The sequence below is a fragment of the Impatiens glandulifera genome, chromosome 8, assembly GCF_907164915.1.
Source record: "Impatiens glandulifera chromosome 8, dImpGla2.1, whole genome shotgun sequence".
NCBI lineage: Eukaryota > Viridiplantae > Streptophyta > Magnoliopsida > Ericales > Balsaminaceae > Impatiens > Impatiens glandulifera.
The window spans coordinates 3,164,489-3,191,791 of record NC_061869.1 but is presented as its reverse complement, the minus strand read 5'-3'; the positions used below and the strand labels follow the sequence as shown (position 1 = coordinate 3,191,791).

The 27,303-nt window shown below is 29.0% G+C and overlaps 4 protein-coding genes across 10 annotated transcripts; 2 read left to right on the top strand and 2 right to left on the bottom strand.

Moving 5' to 3' along the window:
- The first annotated feature begins 6,138 nt into the window (after nucleotides 1–6,138).
- On the top strand, nucleotides 6,139–6,573 carry LOC124911768. The gene has a single exon (XM_047452281.1). It carries the CDS (start codon nucleotides 6,139–6,141, stop codon nucleotides 6,571–6,573), a length of 435 nt encoding a protein of 144 aa, XP_047308237.1.
- Nucleotides 6,574–9,728: 3,155 nt separating this feature from the next.
- LOC124911936 (putative F-box/LRR-repeat protein 23) lies at nucleotides 9,729–26,803 on the bottom strand. Of its 7 annotated transcripts, XM_047452478.1 has the most exons (5): nucleotides 26,762–26,803; nucleotides 18,078–18,137; nucleotides 17,897–17,981; nucleotides 11,255–11,585; nucleotides 9,729–10,432 (listed from the first exon to the last, which is right to left on the bottom strand). In XM_047452478.1, exons 2-5 carry the CDS (start codon nucleotides 18,087–18,089, stop codon nucleotides 9,865–9,867), a joined length of 996 nt encoding a protein of 331 aa, XP_047308434.1. In that variant the 5' UTR covers nucleotides 18,090–18,137; nucleotides 26,762–26,803; the 3' UTR covers nucleotides 9,729–9,864. The 7 variants fall into 7 exon arrangements, 5 of the variants coding, with proteins under 5 accessions (XP_047308434.1, XP_047308431.1, XP_047308429.1 ...); XM_047452475.1 differs by lacking the exon at nucleotides 26,762–26,803 and having other exon boundaries at nucleotides 17,897–17,987; XM_047452473.1 differs by lacking the exons at nucleotides 17,897–17,981; nucleotides 26,762–26,803 and adding an exon at nucleotides 11,760–11,856.
- Nucleotides 20,864–22,972, top strand: LOC124911766 (putative F-box/LRR-repeat protein 9). The gene is made up of 4 exons (XM_047452280.1): nucleotides 20,864–20,891; nucleotides 21,045–21,135; nucleotides 21,310–21,637; nucleotides 22,426–22,972. Exons 1-4 carry the CDS (start codon nucleotides 20,880–20,882, stop codon nucleotides 22,970–22,972), a joined length of 978 nt encoding a protein of 325 aa, XP_047308236.1. The 5' UTR covers nucleotides 20,864–20,879.
- Nucleotides 24,350–26,833, bottom strand: LOC124911935 (putative F-box/LRR-repeat protein 9). Its single transcript, XM_047452472.1, has 4 exons — nucleotides 26,728–26,833; nucleotides 26,551–26,647; nucleotides 26,043–26,382; nucleotides 24,350–25,112 (listed from the first exon to the last, which is right to left on the bottom strand). Exons 1-4 carry the CDS (start codon nucleotides 26,737–26,739, stop codon nucleotides 24,554–24,556), a joined length of 1,008 nt encoding a protein of 335 aa, XP_047308428.1. The 5' UTR covers nucleotides 26,740–26,833; the 3' UTR covers nucleotides 24,350–24,553.
- Nucleotides 26,834–27,303: the final 470 nt, after the last annotated feature.

The window sequence follows — 27,303 nt, the reverse complement described above, 5'->3', positions numbered from 1 at the left end:
GATAGATATAGATAGTATCTTCTAGCCAGGTGCCGTGTTCAAACGTTATCTGAAAACAGAATATATATCATGCATGCGACTTTGACTAGGAAATTTTATTTAAATAATATCAAGTTTCAACCTAATCCCAATATCCCTTTCGAACTTTATTCTTAATTTCATCTCTTTTGATTTTATGATGATCCTTTACTTGTCGGGTTCATAAGTCATGACAATCTTAGGAATCAGAGAGTAGTAACACGCCAAACCTAGGTTTACTTTCTTGCCGTTTGATCATCCAAGACTTTAATTGGTTTCATCAATTACACACTATATATTATATTATATTATATTATATTATAATACTCATTATAATCCAAAATTTGGGATCATCAATCACACTCTATATATATTTTAAAAAATATATATTTGAATAGTTAATGTCTTAGACTATTGTGACAGTTGGGAAGCATGAATTAATGTAGACTGGTAAAATAGTTAAATTTAATAAGAAATGATTTTTCATTTTAATAAAATAAAAAATGTACTGTGGATAATATGAATTGAATATTTTACCAACAAAGATGTGTTTGACTCGTTAAATAATGAGCTCTATATCGATGAATTTGGCGGAAATTATAAATTGTACACTATATATGACTTAATCTAGAAATTTAGAGTTTAGATAATAAAATAATTAAATTTATTTGCTATTAATATGATGATACGAGAGGTCTTCTTGTATATTGTTTTTAAACATGTCTATTATAATGTGTATATGTGTGAATTAACTATTAGTTTTAAGAATTGTATATATGACCAATTGGATTCTCCTTAGTTTATTTATTTATTTTTCATATTATTCTTGTCATCAAGCATTTGGATTTATGATAGGTAGTTTAGATTATTTTTTTAGATGGTATTTTAGAAATTGTCTAATTAGATGTTTTCTTGATTTGTTTTCACCTTATGTTTGTTGATATGATGTATTAATTATTTATTTTGGTAGTTTCATTTAGTAACTTATGTTATTTTCTACATCTTGGTTTGTTTGATGAAAAAGAGTCGTATTTAAAACATTATTTTAGTGAAACTAATAAAGTAACTAACTATATATATATACTCTTTTTGAATGGAGCAACCAATTAAATAATGAGGAAGACGCGTTAAGTTTGAAGGAGTCCTCAAATTTCATTATTATTTATATAATTGTATAGTTTTTAGATTTGGTCAAGTAAAAGGAATATTAAAAAGAAACTTAGAAATAATGACAATTGACAATTGCAAGAATTGTATATATATATTTCTAGCCTTGATTCTACATTGGGCAAGAACAAAGGGGTAATGACAAATTCTCAATTTCATATTACAATTCTATTTTCCTTCAAACACACAATTTTCAATAATATAAATACTTATTTGGCTTCAAGACCAAAAGCGTTCAATTCCATTTGAAAGCGCGTTGAGTTTAAACGGGACTATAACTGTAGATTTAAAAAAAATTACTTATTTGTTTTCATGAGCCTTGAACTTCCTAAATAAATAGCTAGTTGTCTTAATTTGTCTTTAACTTTAGGCGAGGGTAACTTAGTTTGAAGTTTCAAATTAATCTTTATTTTTGTAAAATTAAACTATTTTATTATTCAAACTCACTTATCTATTTTTATTTTAATATTATTACTTTTATTTTTAATGTAGTAAGTTTCTACGACTTTTTTTTATTAATATTTGTAACGCCAAAAATTGACCATTCCCGATAAGGGTTTCGATAATCAATAGTCGCGTCCCATAACTCACATATATTCCTCTCGAGTGGGACGATGAACCAAAATGGTAGACTTGACTAAAGTGCATTTAAAAACGTTGATTTAGACTAGTTTTGATTTTTTTAGAATCGTCACCTAATTTATTATTCGGAAAATTAGAAGAAAAAATGACTTTATGTGTTTAAACGCATTTTAGAGATTATGCTTACTTGGTTCAAACACATTTTATTAATTATTTCTCTGGAATTGCTTCTCCCCTCCTATTTTTTTCTCCCACTATTTGCCTTTTATCATTGCCCTCGTGCTCCATGAGGCTCCAAAAAGTATCCTGAAAATACCCGCAACTAAGTTCTTTCTTTTGTCATTGCTGCCTCATGCTACATGAGGCTCCAAAATAATCCCAAGAAAACCCACAACCAAGCTCTTTCTTTTGTGCTTTTGCATCAATATTTATGAAAGACCTAGTTTGGTTTGAATTCGCTTAGGCTTCGTTTAATTTGGCGTTCAATAATAATAATAAAAAAATTCCTGCAAAAACAAACCAAACACAAATTACTTAAGTAGATAAAATTTATTTTAAATACCTTTAATTTGTTGGTTTTATTTACTATCTTTATTTTATTTAAATAGACTTCAATTTAATTATAAACTTAGTATATATGCAAAATGTGGGTGTATACAATATTATAACTTTTTTTTAAAATTATTTTTAATTTAACTATTTATATTATATATATATATATATTTACTTTAAATATTATATTAAGTTTAAAATAAAGACGTAACAAGATGATCAATAATTAATATTTTTTATATTAATCTTTCATAATTATGATTTATATTTCAACTTAAAACGTTTTAAGTTATAATTAAACTCGTAAGTTTTAGTTTAAATATAACTCACGATTAAGATGACCAATAATTTTAAAATAAAAGAATTGTAATAAAATTTATTCATAAGTTATTGCATTATAATTATTAAATTAATTATATATTAAGTAAATAATTATAAAACCATATTAAGTGAGTTTAACCTTCATTATATTATACTATAATATATTATATAAAAATAATAATTTAAAAATAGAAATAATTAAATTTATAATGTATTTAATATTAATAAAATAAGGAATTAAATTAGGTTAGTTTGTAAGATATTGTACAAAAATATGTTAGTTAGAACCTATTTTGGAAACCTAACCAACTATAGTCTTCTTTCCACTTCTTGATTGGGACCCAATGAAGAATTTTTCCTTCTAATGTCAAACCTTACAAGTTTTTAAGAAACAATATCTTAATGTTAAACATTTAAGTAAAAAAAAGTCGTGTCTAAAAGATTAAAAATATGAAGAATAGTTGAATTAATTGAAGTGTACTTATGAATATGAGAATTTATTTTAATTTTTTTACTTCAAATATATACCATCTTAAATACTAAATAAAAAATACTTAGTTGAAGGATATAACAACCCTGGTCTTTAAAAGAAAATGTCAATAAAATGTCTTTATATATTGCATCCAACCACAATAAATAATGGTGGAGTCTCCTTATTTGACCTCCCTAAGGTGATCCAACTTCTTTCAGAATTGAATTTTTTTTTATCTTATCCTCTAAAATTCAAAAACAAATCATTTCACAAACCAAATTTATTTATAATTTTCTCTAAAAAAAATTAACATATTTTTTTAATAAGTTGATTAAGGTATATAATTCTGAATAGTGACGAATTAAGGATTTGAAGTTAAGGTGAACTTAAATATATTTTTGGTACGAATGAAAAAGAAATATATTTAATAAAAAATTGAAAAAATTAAGTAAATATTTTATCGAACAATGTAATATATTAAAAAATTAGGAAATCATGAAAAAATTATAAAAAAATAATATTTTTTTGGTGAGTTAGTGTCCACCACATCTCTAATGTAAATTTGATGTAGTGCCGAGCATAACTATGTTTCTTTTTCTTTTTTATTTTTCATAGAATTACTAAAGTTAGAAGTTTTTTAAAAAAGAATAGGGTCACAATAAAATCCTAGCTGGATTATCAAGTCAATTGTTATTTTTTATGTTAATTAAAAACTAAAATCATATATTATCATAGTTAAGTGTTTAAAATTCTAAACTACTATAATAACTCAAATGTGAATAGTTTTAGAATATTTAAAGAAGATGTTCGCAATTTGTTCGACCGGCCTAGATCACGACGAATGTCCCGTTTCGGAAGAGAAGACTGGAAAGCCGGAGTCAGCCAACCGTGGTGAAAAGGCGGCAAGCACAGATGAGAGGGGCATCACTTAAGAGCTTAACTGACGAGCTCTTTTTGTGATTAGCGCTTCTGCTCACTGGCTAGATCGGACTGTCTGTACCTTTCTTTATCTATTAGCATCACCGGGAGGAGACTTGGAGGCATTGGCAGCTAAGGAAATGATTATCAATAAGATAAAAATGGAGAGGATAATGGGTAATCCCCTCAGAGATTGTGGTTCTTTAATGTAAGATAATATGAATTCACTCCAATTATTAAATTAAGGCTCTTCATTAAGGTCAATTTAAATTTTGAACATCTATTATTCAACCTTAAATTTGGGTTTCTTATTGTTAGGGTTATACAAGTTAGTTGAGGTTTCACTATATGATGTTAAACGGTTAAACATCCCGATAAAAATTTCTTATGAAGCATTTTTTATTGAGAATAAATATATTACAGGTCATTAAAAATTACACTAGAGTCGGGTGCGGACAACTACAATAAAGGGCAAGTTGAACGGATCGGTTTTAAGAAAGGCAAGTCGGGAAGCGGAGTTGGAGCAGCAACTGCGGTAAACGCAATGACAAAGACAAGATGAGGAAGATTAAGGAAAATAGCGCTTTATTTTTTTATAAATGTATCCAAACTAAAAAGTTTTTACTAATGAGAGACCAATTGAGATAGGAGTTTGGGACAGCTTCACGCACATTTGTTAAACACTAAGATTCTTTTGATTGTTGGTTCATGTACAAGACATTATCTCTCTACTATGAACCAAAAATAAAATCATGTATCTCCTTAAAAAAAAGGAAGAGCATCGACATATATTAGCTTGTTAGTTATCCTAAGGGTATTAATCTTATATCTAAAAAAAGAAAAATAATATATTAGTCAATGATAAAAAATACTTCACTCATTATCGTCACTAAATAGAAAAATAAACCAAGATGAGTTTAGTAATAACAAAACGATAATGATTGAACAATACATCATGGCATTCATAGTTCTACTAGTCAATTATAGTTGTTGCTTTCTGAAATCACAAATCGAGAGTAGAGTTGTAAATGACCAACTAACAAAAACAACCCAAGAATTAAGATATAAAACCAACTCCAAGTGGGGAAGTAAGACAAAAAAAGCATGTAAAGAGAGATTCTCATCATATTGAAAAAAATCTATATTCATATATATATATATAATATTAAATAATAAATAAAAATATGTGAGATTTAATTTTTATTGACGTGAAATATATTTATTTTATTACAATGTAACGTAAAAATTATTTACTGTTGTTTAACTCCGTTTTAGCAAAATTTTATTTTGTATAATATTAAAAATATAGAGTCCCAACTCCCAGGTGATAAAGGTTCTAAAAGAAAATATTTAAAATTTTAATTGCCTTCAATAAAGAAAATATTTAAAATTTTAATTGCCTTCAATAAAGAATTATAATTCAACCAATATCACCAAAAAAATAAAATAAATTTTTCATTTTTTTTTAAAAAAAAATAACCAGATCTAGAGATAAACCTTATAAGACGTTACAAACCATAAAAATTGAATTGTATTAAATGTGTACAATTAATCTTTTATAATATTCACTACTTTATCTTTGTTTTTCTTTATTAAGTAATAATTAAATACATGAAATTCTTATCCCTAAATCGCTAAACTGTGAGAATAGAGCACAACATTATGTGTCCCAAAAAAGCCAGATTATAAAGATATATCTTAGAAGGCTTATTAATCTCCTTTTTATTTACTTTTTAGTATATAAAATTGATATTTTTGTTTAAAAAAATGAAGACAACCCTTATGTTCAAATATCTTTGGGCATAAAATGAATATTATCTGAGCTGAAGAATATTTTTTTCAAGACAAAAAATATCAAAACTGTAGGATTTTTTTTCTAATATTACTATAATGGTAACTCCATGAAAATAATAAATTGAGAAGATTGACCCAAATTCAAAAGGGTAATTAAATTATCAATCAACAGGCATTAAACTTACCAAACTAATCAACTAATTAAATTACGATAAAACCAAAGGGCATACATGTAACACAACTCAACCAACACATCTATAAATCCATGCCCTATCCCTACTCTCATTAAACATCTTTAGAAAAAAGAAAGAGCTATGTCAAGCCAAATCATCGCGAGCCACCGTGAAAACGCTGAGATTTACAACGGAGACTCAAAGATATGCAAGTTGAAATCAAATGAGCTCCTCGAGAAGATTCGCATGCCAAAAGGTCTCCTCCCTCTCGAAGAATTGGAAGAAGTTGGCTACAACGAGACAACCGGTTTTGTCTGGATGCGACAAAAGAATTCGAAAGAGCACAAATTTAAGAGCCTCGGAAAATTGGCATGGTATGATAAGGTGATAACCGCGTTCGTAGAAGATCAGTGTCTGAAAAAGATAACCGGAGTTAAGAGTAAGGAAATGCTTATATGGATTAGCATTAATGAGATCAAGATCGATGATCTAGATCAAAAGAAGATCGCATTTTCTGCTCTTACGGGACTTACGCGTAAGTTTCCCGTGTCAGCCTTCGAAGAAGAAGAGGAGTAAGTAGATCGATCATGCATGAGTTGGTGCTGGGAAAATAAAAAGTAGTTTAAGGCTTGTCTTGCTATTTCTTAGGTGTTGAAATAAATGGTTTTAATTAATGGGAATATTACTAATATTATTGGCTTAATGTACTGTTTTTAATTTTAATACAATACAATATGATTTCTTATTATTCAGATAATTAAATACTAATAAAATACGAAAACTTATAATTGGTTTTTGGTAATTTTAGCTTATAAAAAACTATGTATGTTGGGTGATTAATTAGGAGAAATTAAGCAGCTCATGCAGATTTGATGATGATGCCATGAAACTAACCGAGGCAACCTAAATATATAATCATTTATTCCTTTTCTTTTAAATATATATTAAAAATAAATATGTAAAACAAAACCTTATTGTATACAAAATTAATAAACCAATATGGTCTTAACTAATATATTAAGACATCCCACCAAATTCTCAATTTATAGACATTTTGCACTATTTCTAACTATAATATATTTATTCTATCTAAACAACTAACAATACATCTAACTAATATATTCTATATTTTTTTCACATTAAAAAAATATCTAACTTATTCATTCTTAATTAAATTTAGATATCTATCATTAAATTTAAAAAATTCAACATCGACAAAATTTTGACTATGCCGAGAAGTATTATATATTATAAGGATTTCACCGAACAAGAAATGCATCATTGAGAAGTCAACTACAACATTTTGAGATTGATATATTTGTCATGAAAATTTTCAAATCAAAATTGTACCGATATTTATTTGAAACAACAAAGGTTGGAACAATATCATTTTAGTGATAAATTGATCTATTTAGTTTTAATTCTATCTGTTTTAACGGCGACTACTGAACGATCATTTTCCATCATGAAACATATTTTAAAAAAATCGTAATAAAATGGGGATAAATTTTTTCACAAATTCCATGATCATCTATATTTAGAGATAATTTGTTTCAAGTATAGACACAGATTCAATTATCGATGAATATTATATTTCAAAAAATTGTAAATTCCAATTTTGATAGTAAATGTCATTTTTTTTTGTATCTCTGTGTTTATGATAATTATTTTTCTCTCTTAAGTAATTTTTATTTTTCTAATGTCATGATTTGTTTTGTTGTACTTAAACTATTCCTATTTTTTAATATACCATGACTATTTAAAAAATATTATGTTATATTAGTTTTTGTGAAAAAAAATTTAGCCCTTGAAATTCTGACTCCGCCCTTGATTATATAGCGTGTTTATTTTGTATCATTTTTTAAAAAATCATCCAAATTAATTATCATTCAAGTTTAAATAACATTTAGACAGAAAGACCAAGTCATTATATTTATTTCAATAAAATGTGTTTTTTTAACTGTCTCATTGTAATATGTTATTACTTTCGTATATATTTCTTTTACAGTCAAATCGTGGTTCCTTATATGGACCAATTCAAATTTGGAACATTTTATTTTAAATTTCACAATTGTGTGCTCATTATTGTTAAAATTATTTAAAACTTGATTTTGTTTTAACGATTTTAAATAGGTATAACAACGTACTCTACCCGTCGGGCAGTGAATTCTATCCCCGGATTCAATTTTCATTTTATTACCCGACCCCGATCCCGACGGATATCTCTATTTGTATAATATATATGATTTATCGGGTACCTGATTCCGACGGGTACTCTATCACCCGATTAAAATATAAATTTATATTTATTATTTTCTAATATAGTAAATATTAAAAAATATAAATATAAATAAAAATATTACTTATTTACATTAAATTTATGTTGTAAAGTTAAAAAATATATCAACTTTGTTATTATTATTTATTAGAGTTAAAAAAATATATAATAAAAAAAACTAGAGAGAATGTAAATAAGTCGAATAATGGTTGGATTTGAAAATAAGAAGTGAAGAGTGAGTATATTAAAAAATCATTTTGTAATTAAAAAAAAAAATTAGGATTAAGAGTTATACGAAAAAAAAAATGAAGTTGGATTGGAGTGTTAGTACAAATAACAAAAAATAATATATTTATTATAAATTTACAATGATGATAATGTGTAGAATTTGAAATTTTAATAAATATATACATATACATATATATTTTAATATTAATATTTCAATATCGGGTTTGAGTTTTACACATTCATCATCTTCGACTCTGATTGGGTAATTTTTTTCACTCTTTGTCCCCGACCTTAACTCCGACCCGAACACGATTTAAAATACTCGAATCCGATCATCGAGTATACCCACTAATATCGAGTATACGTGTATTATTAACGTTCTTAATTTTAAATGTCGTTAATTTATTATCTACTTAAATTTATAAATAAATAAATACAAGATAAATGTTAATTTCATTTTATTGAAAATTTTGACTACGAAATTTTAAAAAAAAATATGTACTCAAAATCTTTAATTATCTAAATATTTAATTTATCAATTAAAATATTATTATTTTTATAAAATTTCAATTATAATAGTATATATATTATAACAATTCAATCAATTAGAAAAAATAAATAATTTACATATTCATTAAATAATATATTTCTTTAAATCAATAAAAATCACAAATAACCCAATATTGATATTAATTAAGCTCTTAATAATTACAGATATTTTCAGTCTGCCCGTAAAAGAGAAATAGAAAATGTAACGCCTTGTTTGTATTAGGAAAGAATAAACATAATTATTTTTAGATCTGCAATTTAAACTAATTATAATAGTCCGAGGACTTAATATTGTCATTTTTTTCATTTTACACATTTCACTAGTTCTTTTACTTCACACCAAAGTGGATTTCGAAACTGATCTTCAAATCAAATCACAGATTTCTCAAAAATGGAATCAGAAAACAAAGATAGTTCATCAGATTCGTGGCCTTCATCGTTTCAATTGTGATAAATCAAGAAGAAAGCAAAGACTTCTTAAAAGAACATACATAGTGAGTTATACTAAAATATTCACTAGAACCTACAAATCTTCACTTTAATAGTGGATTAAAAATAACAAAAAGATCTCACCCAAGTGAAATACTCCACGATAGACGAGTAGCTACATGTCAACTATGGGATTAGGTTTCACCACAAAGAAATCTAAGAGCAGTTGAATTCTAAAACAAGGTCATAACACTACCACTTAATCAGAGTTTTCAGTAAAACCACTTGAAAAGTCAAAATCAAAAATATACAACTAAATTAAAGACAAAAAGATCACATGAAACACATATCAAATGTTTTAGTTATTTTGCCTTTATAAGGGATTAATATAAGAAACCCTCATAGTCAGAAATAAACCCGGTAACATCATTATCATCGGAGTGGTAGTAGTAGTAGTGGTATACGCGATCATTATCATCATCATCATCGAAGAATCTACCTCCCTCATTTTTACCAACAAACTCATTGGGGTGGTGAAATGTCTTTATAGAAGAACATATTTTACCCAACTCACCAGACAGGTCAACGTTATTACACTTCCTAAGATCAAGTAATTCAAGATGAGGGCAAGCATCTAGAATGGCTTGCAGACCTGTGTTCGTCATGGAATTCCCAACAAGGCTAAGGTGACGCAACTGAGGCATAGTTCTTGAGATAGCAAGTGCTTCGGAATTTGGATCATCCACATTGATGAGTGCAGTAAATCGATTATGTGTGAGTGATTTCAGACCAGGGCAGCTGCGCCCAACATTTTCAAGACCTACTTCTGTGATGTTCACCCATTGAAGATGGAGTTCTTCCATGGATGGCATCATTTTAGCAGCTTCACTTAATCCGTAATTTGTAATGTCCCGACACGAAACAAGTTTAAGACGTCTCACCTGATTTTTCCTAAATAAAAGGTAAGGTCACTGTTAGTTCACTAGGCAGCCATCAAGTAAAATGTGCCAAACATGAACATAGATCAAAATGACATTGTTTGATGTGGGTTATTTGGGATTAATAACCACTATCCACTCTACAAATTACACATCATTCAAAATATCTATAATTTCAAACAAACAAAAAACTCAAACAAGGCGTTTCAATATACATGAAAGTATATATGAGAAAAGCAACTAAAGTATTTTATAATGAAAGAACAAGGCGTTTCAATATACATTAAATAGGTGATTATACTAAGAGAAACGCTACAAACATTCATCAGGAACTTGCATTGCATATTATGCATACTTATATAGTTTATGATTCTTTCCTTTGATAATATTCTATTAGAATTTGAAAGAACAACAAAATGGATTATAAAAAAGATATATGCTTCAGCTCCATCGCATGATTCGCATCCCAAGGGCATTCATCAATGATTTACTAAGAGTAATACTACAAAGTCATTTATGTTTTCCAGGAGAAATGCTACATAATTCTATTTATATTTTCTACAATACATTTCAGAAAGTACACATTTTTGTGACAAACTGGTATCTTGCACAATTGATTTCAACAACAGTATTCAAGAAATATAATCTTCATAACTACTAACAGCCATCACACACAACAAATTAGAAATCAGTAAGCTTACTAAAAAAGGTGGAATACACTATTAAGCCATGTGAATATGTGCATATGGATTTCAGTACCATCAGTTTCAGGCATAAATGCAAATAATAAGAGTATATGCACATAAATATATATAGGGGAGAATCATCCATTTACCTGTCGTCAGTAATGTATTTGAGGATATTGTCATTACAGTAATACTTGAGGTTGATATCGATCAACTGGCCACAACTTCGATCAATTGCTTGCTTGATTATCTCGAACATTTCATATGAAGTATAGGAATGGTTGATGTTGGACATGTCAATGGACCGCCACAATGCAGGGTCTTGGCAGATTTCATGCCATGAGGGGCACACATGCTGAACATTCTCCAGTATATCAATGACCCCAACCTTTTGTAGTATCGCCACTGTGACATCGTGTGGCAGTCCCTCCACCCAGTTCCTAGACTCACCGACTTCTTTTTCAAATGTGATAGTTTTACCTTTCAAGAAAAACCCACTGTTAAATTTGTTCCAGTTGGTAAAAGTTTTAAATCAAACTGATTACTTGCTCCAATATTTATATTTGGTTTTTTAAGACATGATCAGTTACATTTGTAGTCATACAAATATTTTTGGTTTTGAAAATCACATGTATCCTCCTACGTTGTACTTACTGGTTGATGCTTCGCTATCTCCATTGGTAGCCCAAAGCTTGGGATGTTCATCACCCTCCAATGAAAGAGCTCTACCAACGGCCTGGTACTGATGAAACTACAAATAGAAACCAAAATCATAGTATAAATTTTATAAATAGACCGCAGATGAACAAAATTTAGGGGGAGACGACTTACCCTTTTAGCCATTTCTGAGAAACTTGTTCTTCACCTCCAAACCCTAAGCTTGTTCTTCACCTCCAACGGTGATGTGAGTTTATGAAAGAACTTTTTAGAATATATGGGGAAGACGGGAACCTAGTAAAGTTATTTTTTTTAAAAGTTTTTTTTTAAATACAAATTTGTAAATGCTTTTAAAACATTTCATGCTAAAGTTGAAAGAGAAATTGTTACGGGTAAAGTTACACAGCGATGATGAATAATAGAGTCATTTCAACGATATTGAAGAGATCATAACATCAGATTAGAAAAAACACTTTCAAAGACACTTCAACACAACAGTGTGGTTAAAAGAATGAATCGAACAATCGAAGAAAGAATGTTGTGTATGTTGTCTGATGCGAAGTTGTCCAAGTCATTTTGGAGAAGGTAGAGAGAACTGCAATTGACGTGATAAATCTTTCTCTTGCAACAACATTGAACAATGACGTTTCGATTAGGGTTTTGACATAAAAAAATGTCTCTTACAAACATTTGAGAGTCTTTGTTGCATGACGGTCACGAAGAGTTAGGGTACAGGTTATGGGATCCGATGATGAAGAGGCTCGTGAGAAACAAATAAATGAAATATCAGAAATATATATATAAATGATGTTACAAATAAATGAAATGAAATTAAATATAAAGAAAAACGAAATCACCAAATACAATATTGATTCGAGACATTTGCTTAGCACATTTCCCTTAAAACACTCTCACCGTCTCCTCTTGTGCTGGAGCTTATCAAAGATGACTGTCTACCAGGATACAACGAATCTAGTAGTGATTCAGCACCGGAATCACTACGCAACAAACTTGATAAAGTACCTGAACTATCATCAGATTTCAACGAAAATATCGAACGAATATCTCGAATAACACTAAAAAAACAAGAATAAAGCTTTTGAAATTTTAGAGTGAGAAAAAATAAATGATAAAGTGATTTGAGATTAGAGACTAGAGTTTTATATTATTGAAAAGATATATTTTCATTAAATAAAATCAATCATTAATTTTGTATCCAACAATTAAATACATTAAATACATTCAATTTGTTAATTTCTTTTCAAACATTTAAATATTAATTAAATAATTAATAATTTAATTATTGAATTTCGGTGAATATAATTTGAATTTAATTTGATTTTATCTACTAAATTTCTCATTTTCATTCATTAATAAAATTGATGAATTATGTTAAAATTTTAACAATCTCTCACATTAACGTAAATTGAAAAATTAACTCGGTAAAATGTTCAACAATTAGATTCTTCTACACATGATAGGTAGGTGTAACCCTTTAAACATTCGCTTATGAAAGTATATATAATTTTATTAGCCGATTAATAGACTCGATGTCCTTAAATTATTCTGTCATCTGTGTAAACGATTACATACTTTTACATAAAATTCTCTCTGATACATGTTAATCTCTTATGTTTTGTCCGTTTTTTTCATTAACACATGTCTGATTCAGTGAGAAGGTCTAGAATTGAGTCATGCAACCCCACTTCCCCTCTTAGTAATTACAAATATTTTCAATCAATAAAATAAATGTAGAAAATGTAACGCCTTGTTTATATTAGGAAAGAATAAACGTAATTATTTATAGATCTGCAATTTAATCAAATTATAATAGTCCGGACTTATATTGTCATTTTTTGATTTTACACATTTTACTCTGCCTTTCCATTTTTCTTGCCCTAGTTCTTCTACTTCACACCAAAGTGGATTTCGAAACTGATCTTCAAATCAAATCACAGAAAATTTCTCATAAATGGAATCAGAAAACGATGATAGTTCATCAGATTCGTCGTGTTCATCGTTTCAATTGAGACAAATGAAGAAGAAAGCGATAACCGGAGTTAAGAGCAAGGAAATACTTATATGGATTAGCATTAATGAGATCAAGATCGATGTTCTAGATCAAAAGAATATCGCATCGCGTAAGTTTCCCGTGTCAGCCTTCGAAGAAGAAGAAGAGGAGTAAGTAGATCGATCATGCATGAGTTGGTGCTGGGAAAATAAAAAGTAGTTTAAAGCTTGTCTTGCTATTTCTTAGGTGTTGAAATAAATGGTATTAATTAATTGGAATATTACTAATATTATTGGCTTAGTTTACTGTTTTTAATTTTAATACAAAACAATTATATATTGTCACATAAAATTTTATACGATTTCTTATTATTCAGTTAATTAAATACTGTAAAAAATATTTTGGTAAATTTAGCTTATAACAAATATGTATGTTAGGTGATTAATTAGGAGAAATTAAGCAGCTCATGCAAAATTGATGATGATGCCATGAAACCTAAAAATGATATGTTACGGACACGTGTATAATCATTTATTCCTTTTCTTTTAAATATATATAAAAATAAATATGTAAAATATGAAGAAACCAAATATTGTCAACACATCTCCAAAATTATTTTTGGAATTATACATTTTCGTCTCTCGGTAATAGTCAATTTTTTGCCATTTTAAAGTTTTAACACATTATTACTTTAATGTGGCAAAAATGTGTTGAATATATAATCCGCAAACATACCTTATAAAAATTTAAAAAGTTTCAAATCAAATTACCATAGATTTTTTATGTTTGAAATTTATTCATATTTCAACTTAAAAGGTTTTTAATAAAATTGAATATTTTTTTATTTAATAGATAAAACTGTTTTCATTTTAATCATTTTAATGTATTGTAGATTTTTTTATTATAAAATAAAATACATACAAGTATATAATTTTTTTATAAGTATTATATATAGAATCCATATCAAATGTATTACATGGATCTTCATCAATATTTCCCAATAAAATAAACAAATTTTATCTGTATATCAGCCAACCACCATTTTCAAAAAGGGCCGGCCCAATAAGTTCCACGGGCTAGGGGTAATCCCCCAGGTGCAGCCCATAAATAAAAAAATATATATATTTAGTTAAGTTTTTTAACATTTCTTAAATATAAATGGGTTTAGAATAGTGGTTCAAAAAAAATTGAGAAGTATCCAGATTCACTTAAAAAAACCTATTTATAAATTTCTCATATAAATTTAAATCTAATTATTTTTTTATTATTTAAAAAATGATTAATATGTATTAAAAATGACAAGTTGTTAAAGTGACATTCAAAAATTAAATTCAATTAAAAAAAATCACAAAAAATAAAAATAAGAAAAGAATATAAACATGTTCCTACCGACTTTCCAAAACGAATATCAAAAAGTTTCATAATCAAGGACGGATCTATGTACAAGACTACCTGAATTGTAACATGAGTAGCCCAATATATGTTGTATATACATATGAGAATAACGACGAGAAAATGTCATCTTTATCTTTATTGATAATTGTTCATCACTAAAAAATAATAGTGACAATAAACTATATTTATTTTGTTTGCTTACTAAGTATTATTATAATTTTAGCTTAATTAAATTTGTAAAAAAAAATTAACCCTGTTAGATTTCAAATTCTAACTCTACCCTTAATCATGATAATAACATTATTAATGATATATATCAAACAAATATGTTGATTGAAAATTTAACGATTGTTAATATAAACCTATTTAATACAACTGTGAAATAATTGTTCTTTCCCTATTTGTATGTCAAAATGAAATAATTAAACAAAATAACATGCAATAAAGTCAAGCACATAATTGCACAAGAATTTTAACGTAAAAAATCTAACAAGAATACAACCACAAAACCAGTACAAATCTTCACGTTAAATAGTGGATTACAACAAACAAAAACAGTAACAAAAAAGATCTCAACCAAGTGAAATACTCAAACGAGACGAGTAGCTACATGTCAACTATGGGAATAGGTTTTACCACAGAAATCTAAGAGCAATTGAATTCTAAAACAAGGTAATAACACTACCACTTAATCAGAGTTTTCAGTAAAAAAATCACTTTTAAGTCAAGATCAAAAATATACAACTAAATTAAAGACAAAGATTACATGAAACATATATCAAATGTTTTAGTTATTTTGCCTTTATAAGGGATTAATATAAGAAACCCTCATAGTCATCAATCAACCCGGAAACATCATTATCACTGGAGTGGAAGAAGTAGTAGTGGTGTTCGTAATCATTATCATCGAGATCGAAGAAGAATCTACCTCCCTGATTTTGACCAACAAACTCATTGGGTTGGCGGAATGTCTTTATAGAAGAACATTTTTTACCCAACTCACCAGACAGGTCAACATTATTACAGTTCCTAAGATCAAGTGATTCAAGATGAGGGCAAGCATCTATAATGGCTTGCAGACCTGTGTTCGTCATGGAATTCCCAACAAGGCTAAGGTGACGCAACTGAGTCATAGTTTTTGAGATAGCAAGTGCTTCGGAATTTGGATCATCCACTGCTCTATTTCGATTATGTGTGAGTGATTTCAGACCGGGGCAGCTGCGCCCAACATTTTCAAGACCTACTTCTGTGATGCTTCCAAAATGAAGATGGAGTTCTTCCATGGATGGCATCATTTTAGCAGCTTCACTTAATCCGTGATTTGTAATGTCCAAGCACATAACAAGTTTAAGACGTCTCACCTGATTTTTCCTAAATACAAGATAAGGTCACTGTTAGTTCACTAAACAACCATCAAGTCAAATGTGCCGAAAATGAACATAGTTCCAAAGGACCTTGTTTGATGTGGGTAATTTGGGATTAATAACCACTACTATCCACTCTACAAATAACACATCAACTAAAATATCTATGTTTACAAAAGAAAATATAATAATCATCACATGTTTATAGCTCTAACAAGGCGTTTCAATATACATGAAAAAAAATATAAGAAAAGCAACTAAAGTATTTCCTGTCTATAATCACATAAATAAGTGATTATACTAGTGAAATGTTTCAAGAATGAAAACCAAACATTCAATGGTTTTTAAAAAAAATACTAAGAGAAACAATACAAACATTCATTCGGAACTTGAATTGCATATTATTTTAGAATGGCAAGAGAATTACCTTATGCATATTCATATAGTTTAGGATTCTTTCCTTTGATAATATTCTATTAGAATCAGAAAAACAACAAAAAGGATTAGGGAAAAGTTAATTAATCAGCTCTATTGCATCCCAGAGGTATTGATGAAAGATTTACTACTAAGAGTAATACTACAAAGTCATTTATGTTTTCCAAGAGAAATGCTACACAATTCTATTTATATTTTCTACAATTCATTTCAGAAAGTATACATTTTTGTGACAATACTTCTATTCAATATCTGGTATCTTGCACAATTGATTTCAACAACAGTATTCAAGAAATATAATCTTCATAACTACTAACAGACATCACACACAACAAATTAGAAATCAGTAAGCTTACCAAAAAAGGTGGAATACACCATTAAGCCATGTGAATATGTGCATATGGATTTCAGTACCATCAGTTTCAGACATAAATGCAAATAATAAGAGTAATATACCTGTCAGTAATGTATTTGAGGATATCGTCATTGCAGTAATACTCGAGGTTGAGATCGATCAACTGGCCACAACTGGCCACAACTTCGATCAATTGCTTGCTTGATTATCTCGAACATCTCATATGAAGTACAGTAATGGTGGATGCTGTACAGCCTGTGCATGTCAATGGACCGCCACAATGCAGGGTCTTGGCAGATTTCATGCCATGGGGCGCACACAAGTTGAACATTCTTCAGTATATCCATGACCCCAACCTTTTGTAGTATTGCCACCATGACATCGCGTGGCAGTCCTTCCACCCAGTTCTGAGTCTCGCCAACTTCTTTTTCAAATGTGATAGTTTTACCTTTCAAGAACAACTCACTGTGAAATTTGCTACAGTTGGTAAAAGTTTTAAATCAAACTGATTACTTGCTCTCCAATATTTATATTTTTGATTTTGAAAATCTAATGTATCCTGCGTTGTACTTACTGGTTGATGCTTCGCTATCTCCATTGGTAGCCCAAAGCTTGGGATGTTCATCAGCCTCCTCCGATGGAAGACCTCTACCGACGGTCTGGTACCGATGAAAGTACAAATAGAACCAAAATCATAGTATAAGATTTATAAATAGACCGCAAATGAACAAAATTTAGGGGAAAACGAGACTTACCCTTTTAGCCATTTCTGAGAAACTTGTTCTTCACCTCCAAACCCTAAACTTGTTCTTAACCTCCTACAGTGGGAAATTTGATAATATGACCCTCAAAAAAGTGAGTTATTCTCATATTTAACCTAAAAAAAAAACCATTTTAATTTTTAACCTTTTTTATAAAAAAATTTCACTTTTACCTTTACTAACATTTTCCCATTTTATTTTATTTTTCACACTCCCACCACCTGACCCATAACTCCCACACTCCCACCACCTGACCCATAACTCTGCGTTTTTCCAGGATAAAAAGCCACAGTTTTTAATTTTTTAAATGTATTTCAAAAAAATACACATAAAATTTACAAGCCTTAAATATGAGTTGATTGTATTTAAATGTAATTTCAGACCTAACAAACCTAATATTTGTATAATTTTATTTCATTCTATTATTAGATAATGTAATTATGCCATGAGTCCAAAATCTAAAATAAAATTGTTTAGTATATGTAATCACGTCGTGGACCAGTTAAACCTACAAATGTTTCAAAGTTAAAATTAGTTTAAAGAACAAAATCCAAATGAGACTTAAGAAATATATTTTTTATATTTTTTTGTTTATATGTATAAATATACAATTTTTAATTATCAAAGGCACAATCATGATCATATATTTTACTATGATTATTTTATGTGTATATCAAATATATTTTTACACATATTATAATATATTTATTTTGTTTTCTTTGTATATAAAAATGAAGAACGTGTAATAAAACGAAAAAGATATAATTGAAGTTATTTAAAAATTATAGAGTGAAAAAAACAACAATAGTTATTAATTTTGAGAAGATTATGATTAATGTAAAAAAATTTAAAATTATATATATTAAAATAAAATAAAAAATATTTTAAAATATTAATTAATAATTTAAATAAAATGTGAGTGAAGTAATAATTAATTTTGATCGAATTATTTGAAAACTTAAAAAGGTTGATAGAAGCACGTAAAAAATACAGTAAACTACCGTCAAAATTACCCATGTCTAATAAGTCTGATTTTTGAATGCATAGTTTATACTACACGCTACCAAGCTCACACTTACCCATGTCTGATAAGTCTGATTTCTGAAAGAATAGTCTATACCTCCGTCATCATTACTTATCTTTATTTACTTTGGATTAATGTTTAAAAAACCGTTTCGGTCATCAACCTGGTTTTTTTTGGCGAATTTCGGTCCAACCGGTTGAACTACTGGTTGAACCAGATTTTAAATTTAAAAAAAATAATTTAAATATATTAATATATAAATGATATATATATATATATATATATATATTTAATTAGACATTTGCAAAATTAATCAAATACTTTTTAAATATTAAAACGTTTTCTAAATTTAATACATTTTTTTATTAAATATTATGTTCAAAAACACCTACCTAAACACGTATAAATTAAAAGAGATATCAATTTAATAATTTATAATTATATTAAAACAAAATATAATATATATTTTTATTTCTAAAAATCTAATTTAATAAGTAATAAAAAAAATTACATTTGAACCCTCAATTAATAAATAAAAGAAAAATAATACACTCAATTACTCAATTAATAACAGGCAAATAGTACAGACAGAGAGAGAAAAATAGTCAGATAGAGAGAAAAAGAATACAGACAAAGAGAGAAAGAGACTGGTTTTGGAGAAACCTTTCTAACCGGTTATTTTCGGTTCGGATTTCCGGTCGAACCGTCTGGTCGAACCGGATTTTGACCGGTTTAAAAGGTAGCCGTATTAAAGTAAAAAATTGAACCGCCTCCTCAACCGTTTTGCGGTCGGACCGGTTGGACCGGCGATCCAACCGCGTACTTTAAAACCTTGCTTTGATTCATTTGATTTGGTGTTTATAGGTGGAATATAGAGTGAACTTAATAAACTCAAGCAAAAGAACACGCATTTACGTCTAAATTTAATTTTCTTTCAATCTGTTAAATTTAATTTTCTCTCAATCTGTCTTCCGTCTTTAAAATTATAATCATAGGGTTTTGTTTTCTAATTTATTTCATTCATTTATAATATTTATATATTTTTTTTCTGTTTAATATTTTTCTAAATCATTTTATGTATTCTCTCATCTCATTCATATATTTATAATATTTTTATATATTTATATAAAATTATTATAATTAAAAAACATAAAGTGATGAAATTATTATTCTTTTCTATTTCATCTAAGTTTGTGAGACGTTATCATGTCCGATTATTTCTCATTTTAATAAAATGAGAATTTATCTTTTAAAAATAATATATATAATGAATTATTTTCTTTGTTCTTATCATTAATTTTAAAATATATTATTTTTTAATATAAATGATTTATTAATATTTAAAATTATATATTAGTAAAAAATTAATAAAAATTAATATATTTATATAATTTATTTTAAAATATATAATATTTTTTAATTTAAATTATTTATTAATATTTAATTAAATGAAATTAATAAATATATATAATATTAATTATTAAATAATATTATAAATATAAAAAATAAATAAATTAAATCAAATATATTCAAACTTAACCATCATTAAATAAACTAACTGTGATATCTGAAAATAAGCTAGGAGCTAAGAATAAGCTAAATCAAACTGGCCATTGATCATTACACACCATAAAGTTGGGTTAAAGTTTGAATTACCTAGAAGAGCCAATAACTTTACTAGGGTTCCAGTCTCTCTCTTAATCATCACAATATATTCTAAAAAAATTCTTCACATCTATACCCTTCCGAGGTGAAGAACAAGTTTCTCAGGAATGGCTCGCAGTGTAAGTCGTTTTTCTGGAAATCTTGTTCTAATTTGCAATCTATGTATAAAAATTTTATTATGATATTTGGTTCTATTTTATACTTTCATCATCATTTGCAGTCTATTTATAAAATTTATACTATGATTTTGGTTCTATTTGTACTTTCATCAGTACCAGGCCATCGGTAGAGCTCTTTCATCGGAGGAGGGTGATGAACATCCCAAGCTTTGGGCTACCAATGGAGATAGCGAAGCATCAACCAGTAAGTACAACGTAGGAGGATACATGTGATTTTCAAAACCAAAAATATTTGTATGACTACAAATGTAACTGATCATGTCTTAAAAAACCAAATATAAATATTGGAGCAAGTAATCAGTTTGATTTTAAACTTTTACCAACTGGAACAAATTTAACAGTGGGTTTTTCTTGAAAGGTAAAACTATCACATTTGAAAAAGAAGTTGACGAGTCTAGTAACTGGATGGAGGGACTGCCGCACGATGTCACAGTGGCGATACTACAAAAGGTTGGGGTCATTGATATACTGGAGAATGTTCAGCATGTGTGCCCCTCGTGGCATGAAATCTGCCAAGACCCTGCATTGTGGCGGTCCATTGACATGTCCAACATCAACCATTCCTATACTTCATATGAAATGTTCGAGATAATCAAGCAAGCAATTGATCGAAGTTGTGGCCAGTTGATCGATCTCAACCTCGAGTATTACTGCAATGACGATATCCTCAAATACATTACTGACAGGTATATTACTCTTATTATTTGCATTTATGTCTGAAACTGATGGTACTGAAATCCATATGCACATATTCACATGGCTTAATGGTGTATTCCACCTTTTTTAGTAAGCTTACTGATTTCTAATTTGTTGTGTGTGATGGCTGTTAGTAGTTATGAAGATAATATTTCTTGAATACTGTTGTTGAAATCAATTGTGCAAGATACCAGATTGTCACAAAAATGTGTACTTTCTGAAATGCATTGTAGAAAATATAAATAGAATTATGTAGCATTTCTCCTGGAAAACATAAATGACTTTGTAGTATTACTCTTAGTAAATCATTGATGAATGCACTTGGGATGCGAATCATGCGATGGAGCTGAAACATATATCTTTTTTATAATCCATTTTGTTGTTCTTTCAAATTCTAATAGAATATTATCAAAGGAAAGAATCATAAACTATATAAGTATGTATAATATGCAATGCAAGTTCCTGATGAATGTTTGTAGCGTTTCTCTTAGTATAATCACCTATTTAATGTATATTGAAACGCCTTGTTCTTTCATTATAAAATACTTTAGTTGCTTTTCTCAAATATACTTTCATGTATATTGAAACGCCTTGTTTGAGTTTTTTGTTTGTTTGAAATTATAGATATTTTGAATGATGTGTAATTTGTAGAGTGGATAGTGGTTATTAATCCCAAATAACCCACATCAAACAATCTCATTTTGATCTATGTTCATGTTGGGCACATTTTACTTGATGGTTGCTTAGTGAACTAACAGTGACCTTACCTTTTATTTAGGAAAAATCAGGTGAGACGTCTTAAACTTGTTACGTGTCGGGACATTACAAATTACGGATTAAGTGAAGCTGCTAAAATGATGCCATCCATGGAAGAACTCCATCTTCATTCGGTTAGAATCACAGAAGTAGGTCTTGAAAATGTTGGGCGCAGCTGCCCTGGTCTGAAGTCACTCACACATAATCGATTTAGTGCACTCATCAATGTGGATGATCCAAATTCCGAAGCACTTGCTATCTCAAGAACTATGCCTCAGTTGCGTCACCTTAGCCTTGTTGGGAATTCCATGACGAACACAGGTCTGCAAGCCATTCTAGATGCTTGCCCTCATCTTGAATCACTTGATCTTAGGAGGTGTAATTGTGTTGACCTTTCTGGTGAGCTGGGTAAAAAATGTTCTTCTTTAAAGACATTCCACCACCCCAATGAGTTTATTGTTGATTATGACTCTGAAAAATTCTACTACTACTACAACTCAGATGAAGATTATGATGATTACAACTACAACTCCGGTGACTATGAGAATTTTATTGAATACTCTGATTAAGTTGTAGTGTTATTACTTTGTTTTAGAATTCAATTGTTCTTAAGTTTCTTTTTGGTAAAACCTAATCCCATAGTTGACATGTCTTAATTAAGTTTCATTGTATTACATAGTCCAGAAATATTTAGATGGTAAACATAATCATACACAAATTAAAAAAAAAAATATATATTTCTCATTCGTACCAAGATACAAAATCAAATTGACAATATAATTAACCCATTATTTAAAGTTTTTTTTGTGTGAAATAATTCAAAATTAAAATTTATAATGTGAAATAACTCAAAAATAAAATAGGAGAGTGATCATTGATCCATCACGGTCCCATACTCCCACAACCTGACCCTTAAACACTGCACTTTTTTATTTTTTTTAATTTATTTCAGAAAATACATTTAAAATTTATAAGCCTTAAATATGAGCTGATTTTAAAATCCGCTTTTAAATGATGGATTGGTTTTCAAATCCAGATTTAGATTATATATCTTTAAAAAATTATATTATTAAAAAGTATTTATTTATGATATAAAGATTTAAAATTCAACATTCCTAATTAACCAATAACACCATATGTTAAGAGATTATTGCTAATAAAGAATTTTGTTTTTCTTAAATTATTTTTTCTTTTTTCTTTGTAGATATCTTGGTGTAGATATTTTCACTATAGGTGAATATTCATTTCATACTGACTATTTTTAATAATTATGTTATTTAGTTAATGATTTAAATAATTTAAATTTCTCATGATTTTTACAATTGTTGTTGGGTTTTTAACGCTATAATTTGTGTGATTCATTTTATAAACATTTCATTGTGGTGGGTGCAAATAACTATTTGCAATCATGACATTTGCGGGTGATCAGGCTCATATTGTTCATTACACACCATATGTCAATTGGGTGATCAGGCTCATATTGTTCATTACACACCATATGTCAATTCTACATTCCAAATGGAGGTAGTTAACTTTACGGGTAAGGCTGAGAGAACACGGGTGGGGTTCTCTAGTATTTGTAACACAAGGAACAAGGATATGAGCTCATTGTGTGGGTCGTTGATTGACAATCGATCGTTTCGAATGAAGTTGGATGGGGAGTAGTAGTTATGGTATGTCTTTTGTTGTTGGGTTAATTAAGAAACTATAAAGTTGGGTTAAAGTTTCATATACCTAGAAGTTAGGGAGCCAAAACAACTTTACTATGGTACTTCCCGTCTCTTCCTTGATCCTCACTTTATATTCTAAAATATTCACTAGAACCCTAAAGGTTCACTATTACAAATCTTCACATTAAATAGTGGATTACATCAAACAAAAACAATAACAAAAAAGATCTCAACCAAGTGAAATACGTGAAATACTCAAACGAGACGAGTAGCTACATGTCAACTATGGGAATAGGTTTTACCACAGAAATCTAAGAGCAATTGAATTCTAAAACAAGGTAATAACACTACCACTTAATCAGAGTTTTCAGTAAAAAAATCACTTTTAAGTAAAGACCAAAAATATACAACTAAATTAAAGCCAAAAAGATTACATGAAACATATATCAAATGTTTTAGTTATTTTTCCTTTATAAGGGATTAATATAAGAAACCCTCATAGTCAGCAATAAACCCGGTAGCATCATTATCATTGGAGTGGTAGTAGTAGTGGTGTACGTAATCATTATCATCATCATTATCATCGAAGAATCTACCTCCCTCATTTTGACCAACAAACTCATTGGGGTGGCGGAATGTCTTTATAGAAGAACATTTCTTACCCAACTCACCAGACAGGTCAACATTATTACACTTCCTAAGATCAAGTGATTCAAGATGAGGGCAAGCATCTAGAATGGCTTGCAGACCTGTGTTTGTCATGGAATTCCCAACAAGGCTAAGGTGACGCAACTGAGTCATAGTTCTTGAGATAGCAAGTGCTTCGGAATTTGGATCATCCACTGCTCTATTTCGATTATGTGTGAGTGATTTCAGACCGGGACAGCTGCACCCAACATTTTCAAGACCTACTTCTGTGATGCTTCCAAAATGAAGATGGAGTTCTTCCATGGATGGCATCATTTTAGCAGCTTCACTTAATCCGTGATTTGTAATGTCCAAGCACGTAACAAGTTTAAGACGTCTCAACTGATTTTTCCTAAATACAAGGTAAGGTCACTGTTAGTTCCCTAAACAACCATCAAGTCAAATGTGCCCAAAATGAACATAGTTCCAAATGAACTTGTTTGATGTGGGTAATTTGGGATTAATAACCACTATCCACTCTACATATTACACATCATTCAAAACATCAACCAAAATATCTATATTTACAAAAAATACATATAATCATCTCATATTTGTAACTCTAACAAGGCGTTTCAATATACATGAAAATAAACATGAGAAAAGCAACTAAAATATTTCATGTCTATAATCACATAAATAAATAGGTGGGTTGTACCAGTGAAATGTTTCAAAAATGAAAGCCCAAACATTCAAAGGTTTTTCAAAAATTTACTAAGAGAAACACTAGAAACATTCATTCGGAGCTTGCATTGCATATTATATTAGAATGGGCAAGAGAATTACCTTATGGATATCCATATAGTTTGGGATTCTTTCTTTTTTGATAATATTTTATTAGAATTAAAAAACAACAAAAAGGATTAAGAAAAAGTTATATGTTTCAGCTCCATTGCATCCCAAGGGTATTGATGAATGATTTACTAAGAGTAATCCTACAAAGTCATTTATGTTTTCCAAAGAAATGCTACACAATTCTATTTATATTTTCTACAATTCATTTCAGAAAGTATACATTTTTGTGACAATATTTGTACTCAATATCTGGTATCTTGCACAATTGATTTCAACAACAGTATTAAAGAAATATCCTGTTTATAACTACTAACAGCCATCACAAACAACAAATTAGAAATCAGTAAGCTTACTAAAAAAGTTGGAATACACTATTAAGCCATGTGAATATGTGCATATGGATTTCAGTACCATCAGTTTCAGACATAAATGCAAATAATAAGAGTACCTGCACATAAATATATATAGGGGAGAATCATCCATATACCTGTCAGTAATGTATTTGAGGATATCGTCATTGCAGTCATGCTCGAGGCTGAAATCGATCAACTGGCCACAACTTCGATCAATTGCTTGCTTGATTATCTCGAACATCTCATATGAAGTATAGTAATGGTTGATGCTGCACAGCCGCCTGCACATGTCAATGGACCGCCACAATGCAGGGTCTTGGCAGATTTCATGCCATGAGGTGCACACAAGCTGAACATTCTCCAGTATATCAATGACCCCAACCTTTTGTAGTATCGCCACTGTGACATCGTGCGGCAGTCCCTCCACCCAGTTCCTAGACTCACCAACTTCTTTTTCAAATGTGATAGTTTTACCTTTCAAGAAAAACCCACTGTTAAATTTGTTCCAGTTGGTAAAAGTTTAAAATCAAACTGAGTACTTGCTCCAATATTTATATTTGGTTTTTTAAGACATGAGTTACATTTGTAGTCATACAAATATTTTTTGTTTTGAAAAGCACATGTATCCTACGTTGTACTTACTGGTTGATGCTTCCCTATCTCCATTGGTAGCCCAAAGCTTGGGATGTTCATCAGTTTCCGATGGAAGAGCTCTACCAACAGCCCGGTACTGATGAAACTACAAATAGAAACCAAAATCATAGTATAAATTTTATAAATAGACCGCAAATGAACAAAGTTTAGGGAAAAGCGACTTACCCTTTTAGCCATTTCTGAGAAACTTGTTCTTCACCTCCAAACCCTAAACTTGTTCTTCACCTCCACCGGTGATGTGAGTTTATGAAAGAACTTTTTAGAATATATGGTGAGGTTCAAGTAGATTAAGGGAGAGACGGAACCCTAGTAAAGTTATATTTTTAAATAGTTTTTTTTTTAAATAAAATATTTGTAAATAGTTTTTATTGTGTAACCTTTATTATGATTACTCCAAACTTTTTTATGCTTTTGAAAACTAAAAATCAGGGTGTTAGATGCTTTTAAAAAAATTCATGCTAAAGTTGAAAGAGAAACAATCAAGAAATTGTTATGGGTGAAGTTAGACAACAATGATTATATGGGTTATTTGAACGATATTAAAGAGATCACGGGTGAAGTTAGACAACAATGATTATATGGGTTATTTGAACGATATTAAAGAGATCACGATATCAGATTATATAAAACACCTTCAAAAACACTTCAGCACAAAAACACCTTAAAAAATACTTCAGCACAACGATGTGGCTAAGAGAATGAACTGAACAATTGAAAAAGAGTGCGATGTATGTTGTTTCA

Excerpts from the sequence above, each read along its gene's own strand:
- LOC124911768 (XM_047452281.1), top strand. The coding sequence starts at position 6,139 with ATGTCAAGCCAAATCATCGCGAGCCACCGTGAAAACGCTGAGATTTAC.
- LOC124911936 (XM_047452473.1), bottom strand. Across the intron at positions 11,586-11,759 it reads AGATAGCGAAGCATCAACCA|GTAAAACTATCACATTTGAA; the intron begins GTAAGTACAACG and ends TTTTCTTGAAAG. Across the intron at positions 10,433-11,254 it reads AAATACATTACTGACGACAG|GAAAAATCAGGTGAGACGTC; the intron begins GTAAATGGATGA and ends CCTTTTATTTAG.
- LOC124911766 (XM_047452280.1), top strand. Across the intron at positions 21,136-21,309 it reads AGATAGCGAAGCATCAACCA|GTAAAACTATCACATTTGAA; the intron begins GTAAGTACAACG and ends TTTTCTTGAAAG. Across the intron at positions 21,638-22,425 it reads CTCAAATACATTACTGACAG|GAAAAATCAGGTGAGACGTC; the intron begins GTATATTACTCT and ends CCTTTTATTTAG.
- LOC124911935 (XM_047452472.1), bottom strand. Across the intron at positions 26,383-26,550 it reads AGATAGGGAAGCATCAACCA|GTAAAACTATCACATTTGAA; the intron begins GTAAGTACAACG and ends TTTTCTTGAAAG. Across the intron at positions 25,113-26,042 it reads CTCAAATACATTACTGACAG|GAAAAATCAGTTGAGACGTC; the intron begins GTATATGGATGA and ends CCTTGTATTTAG.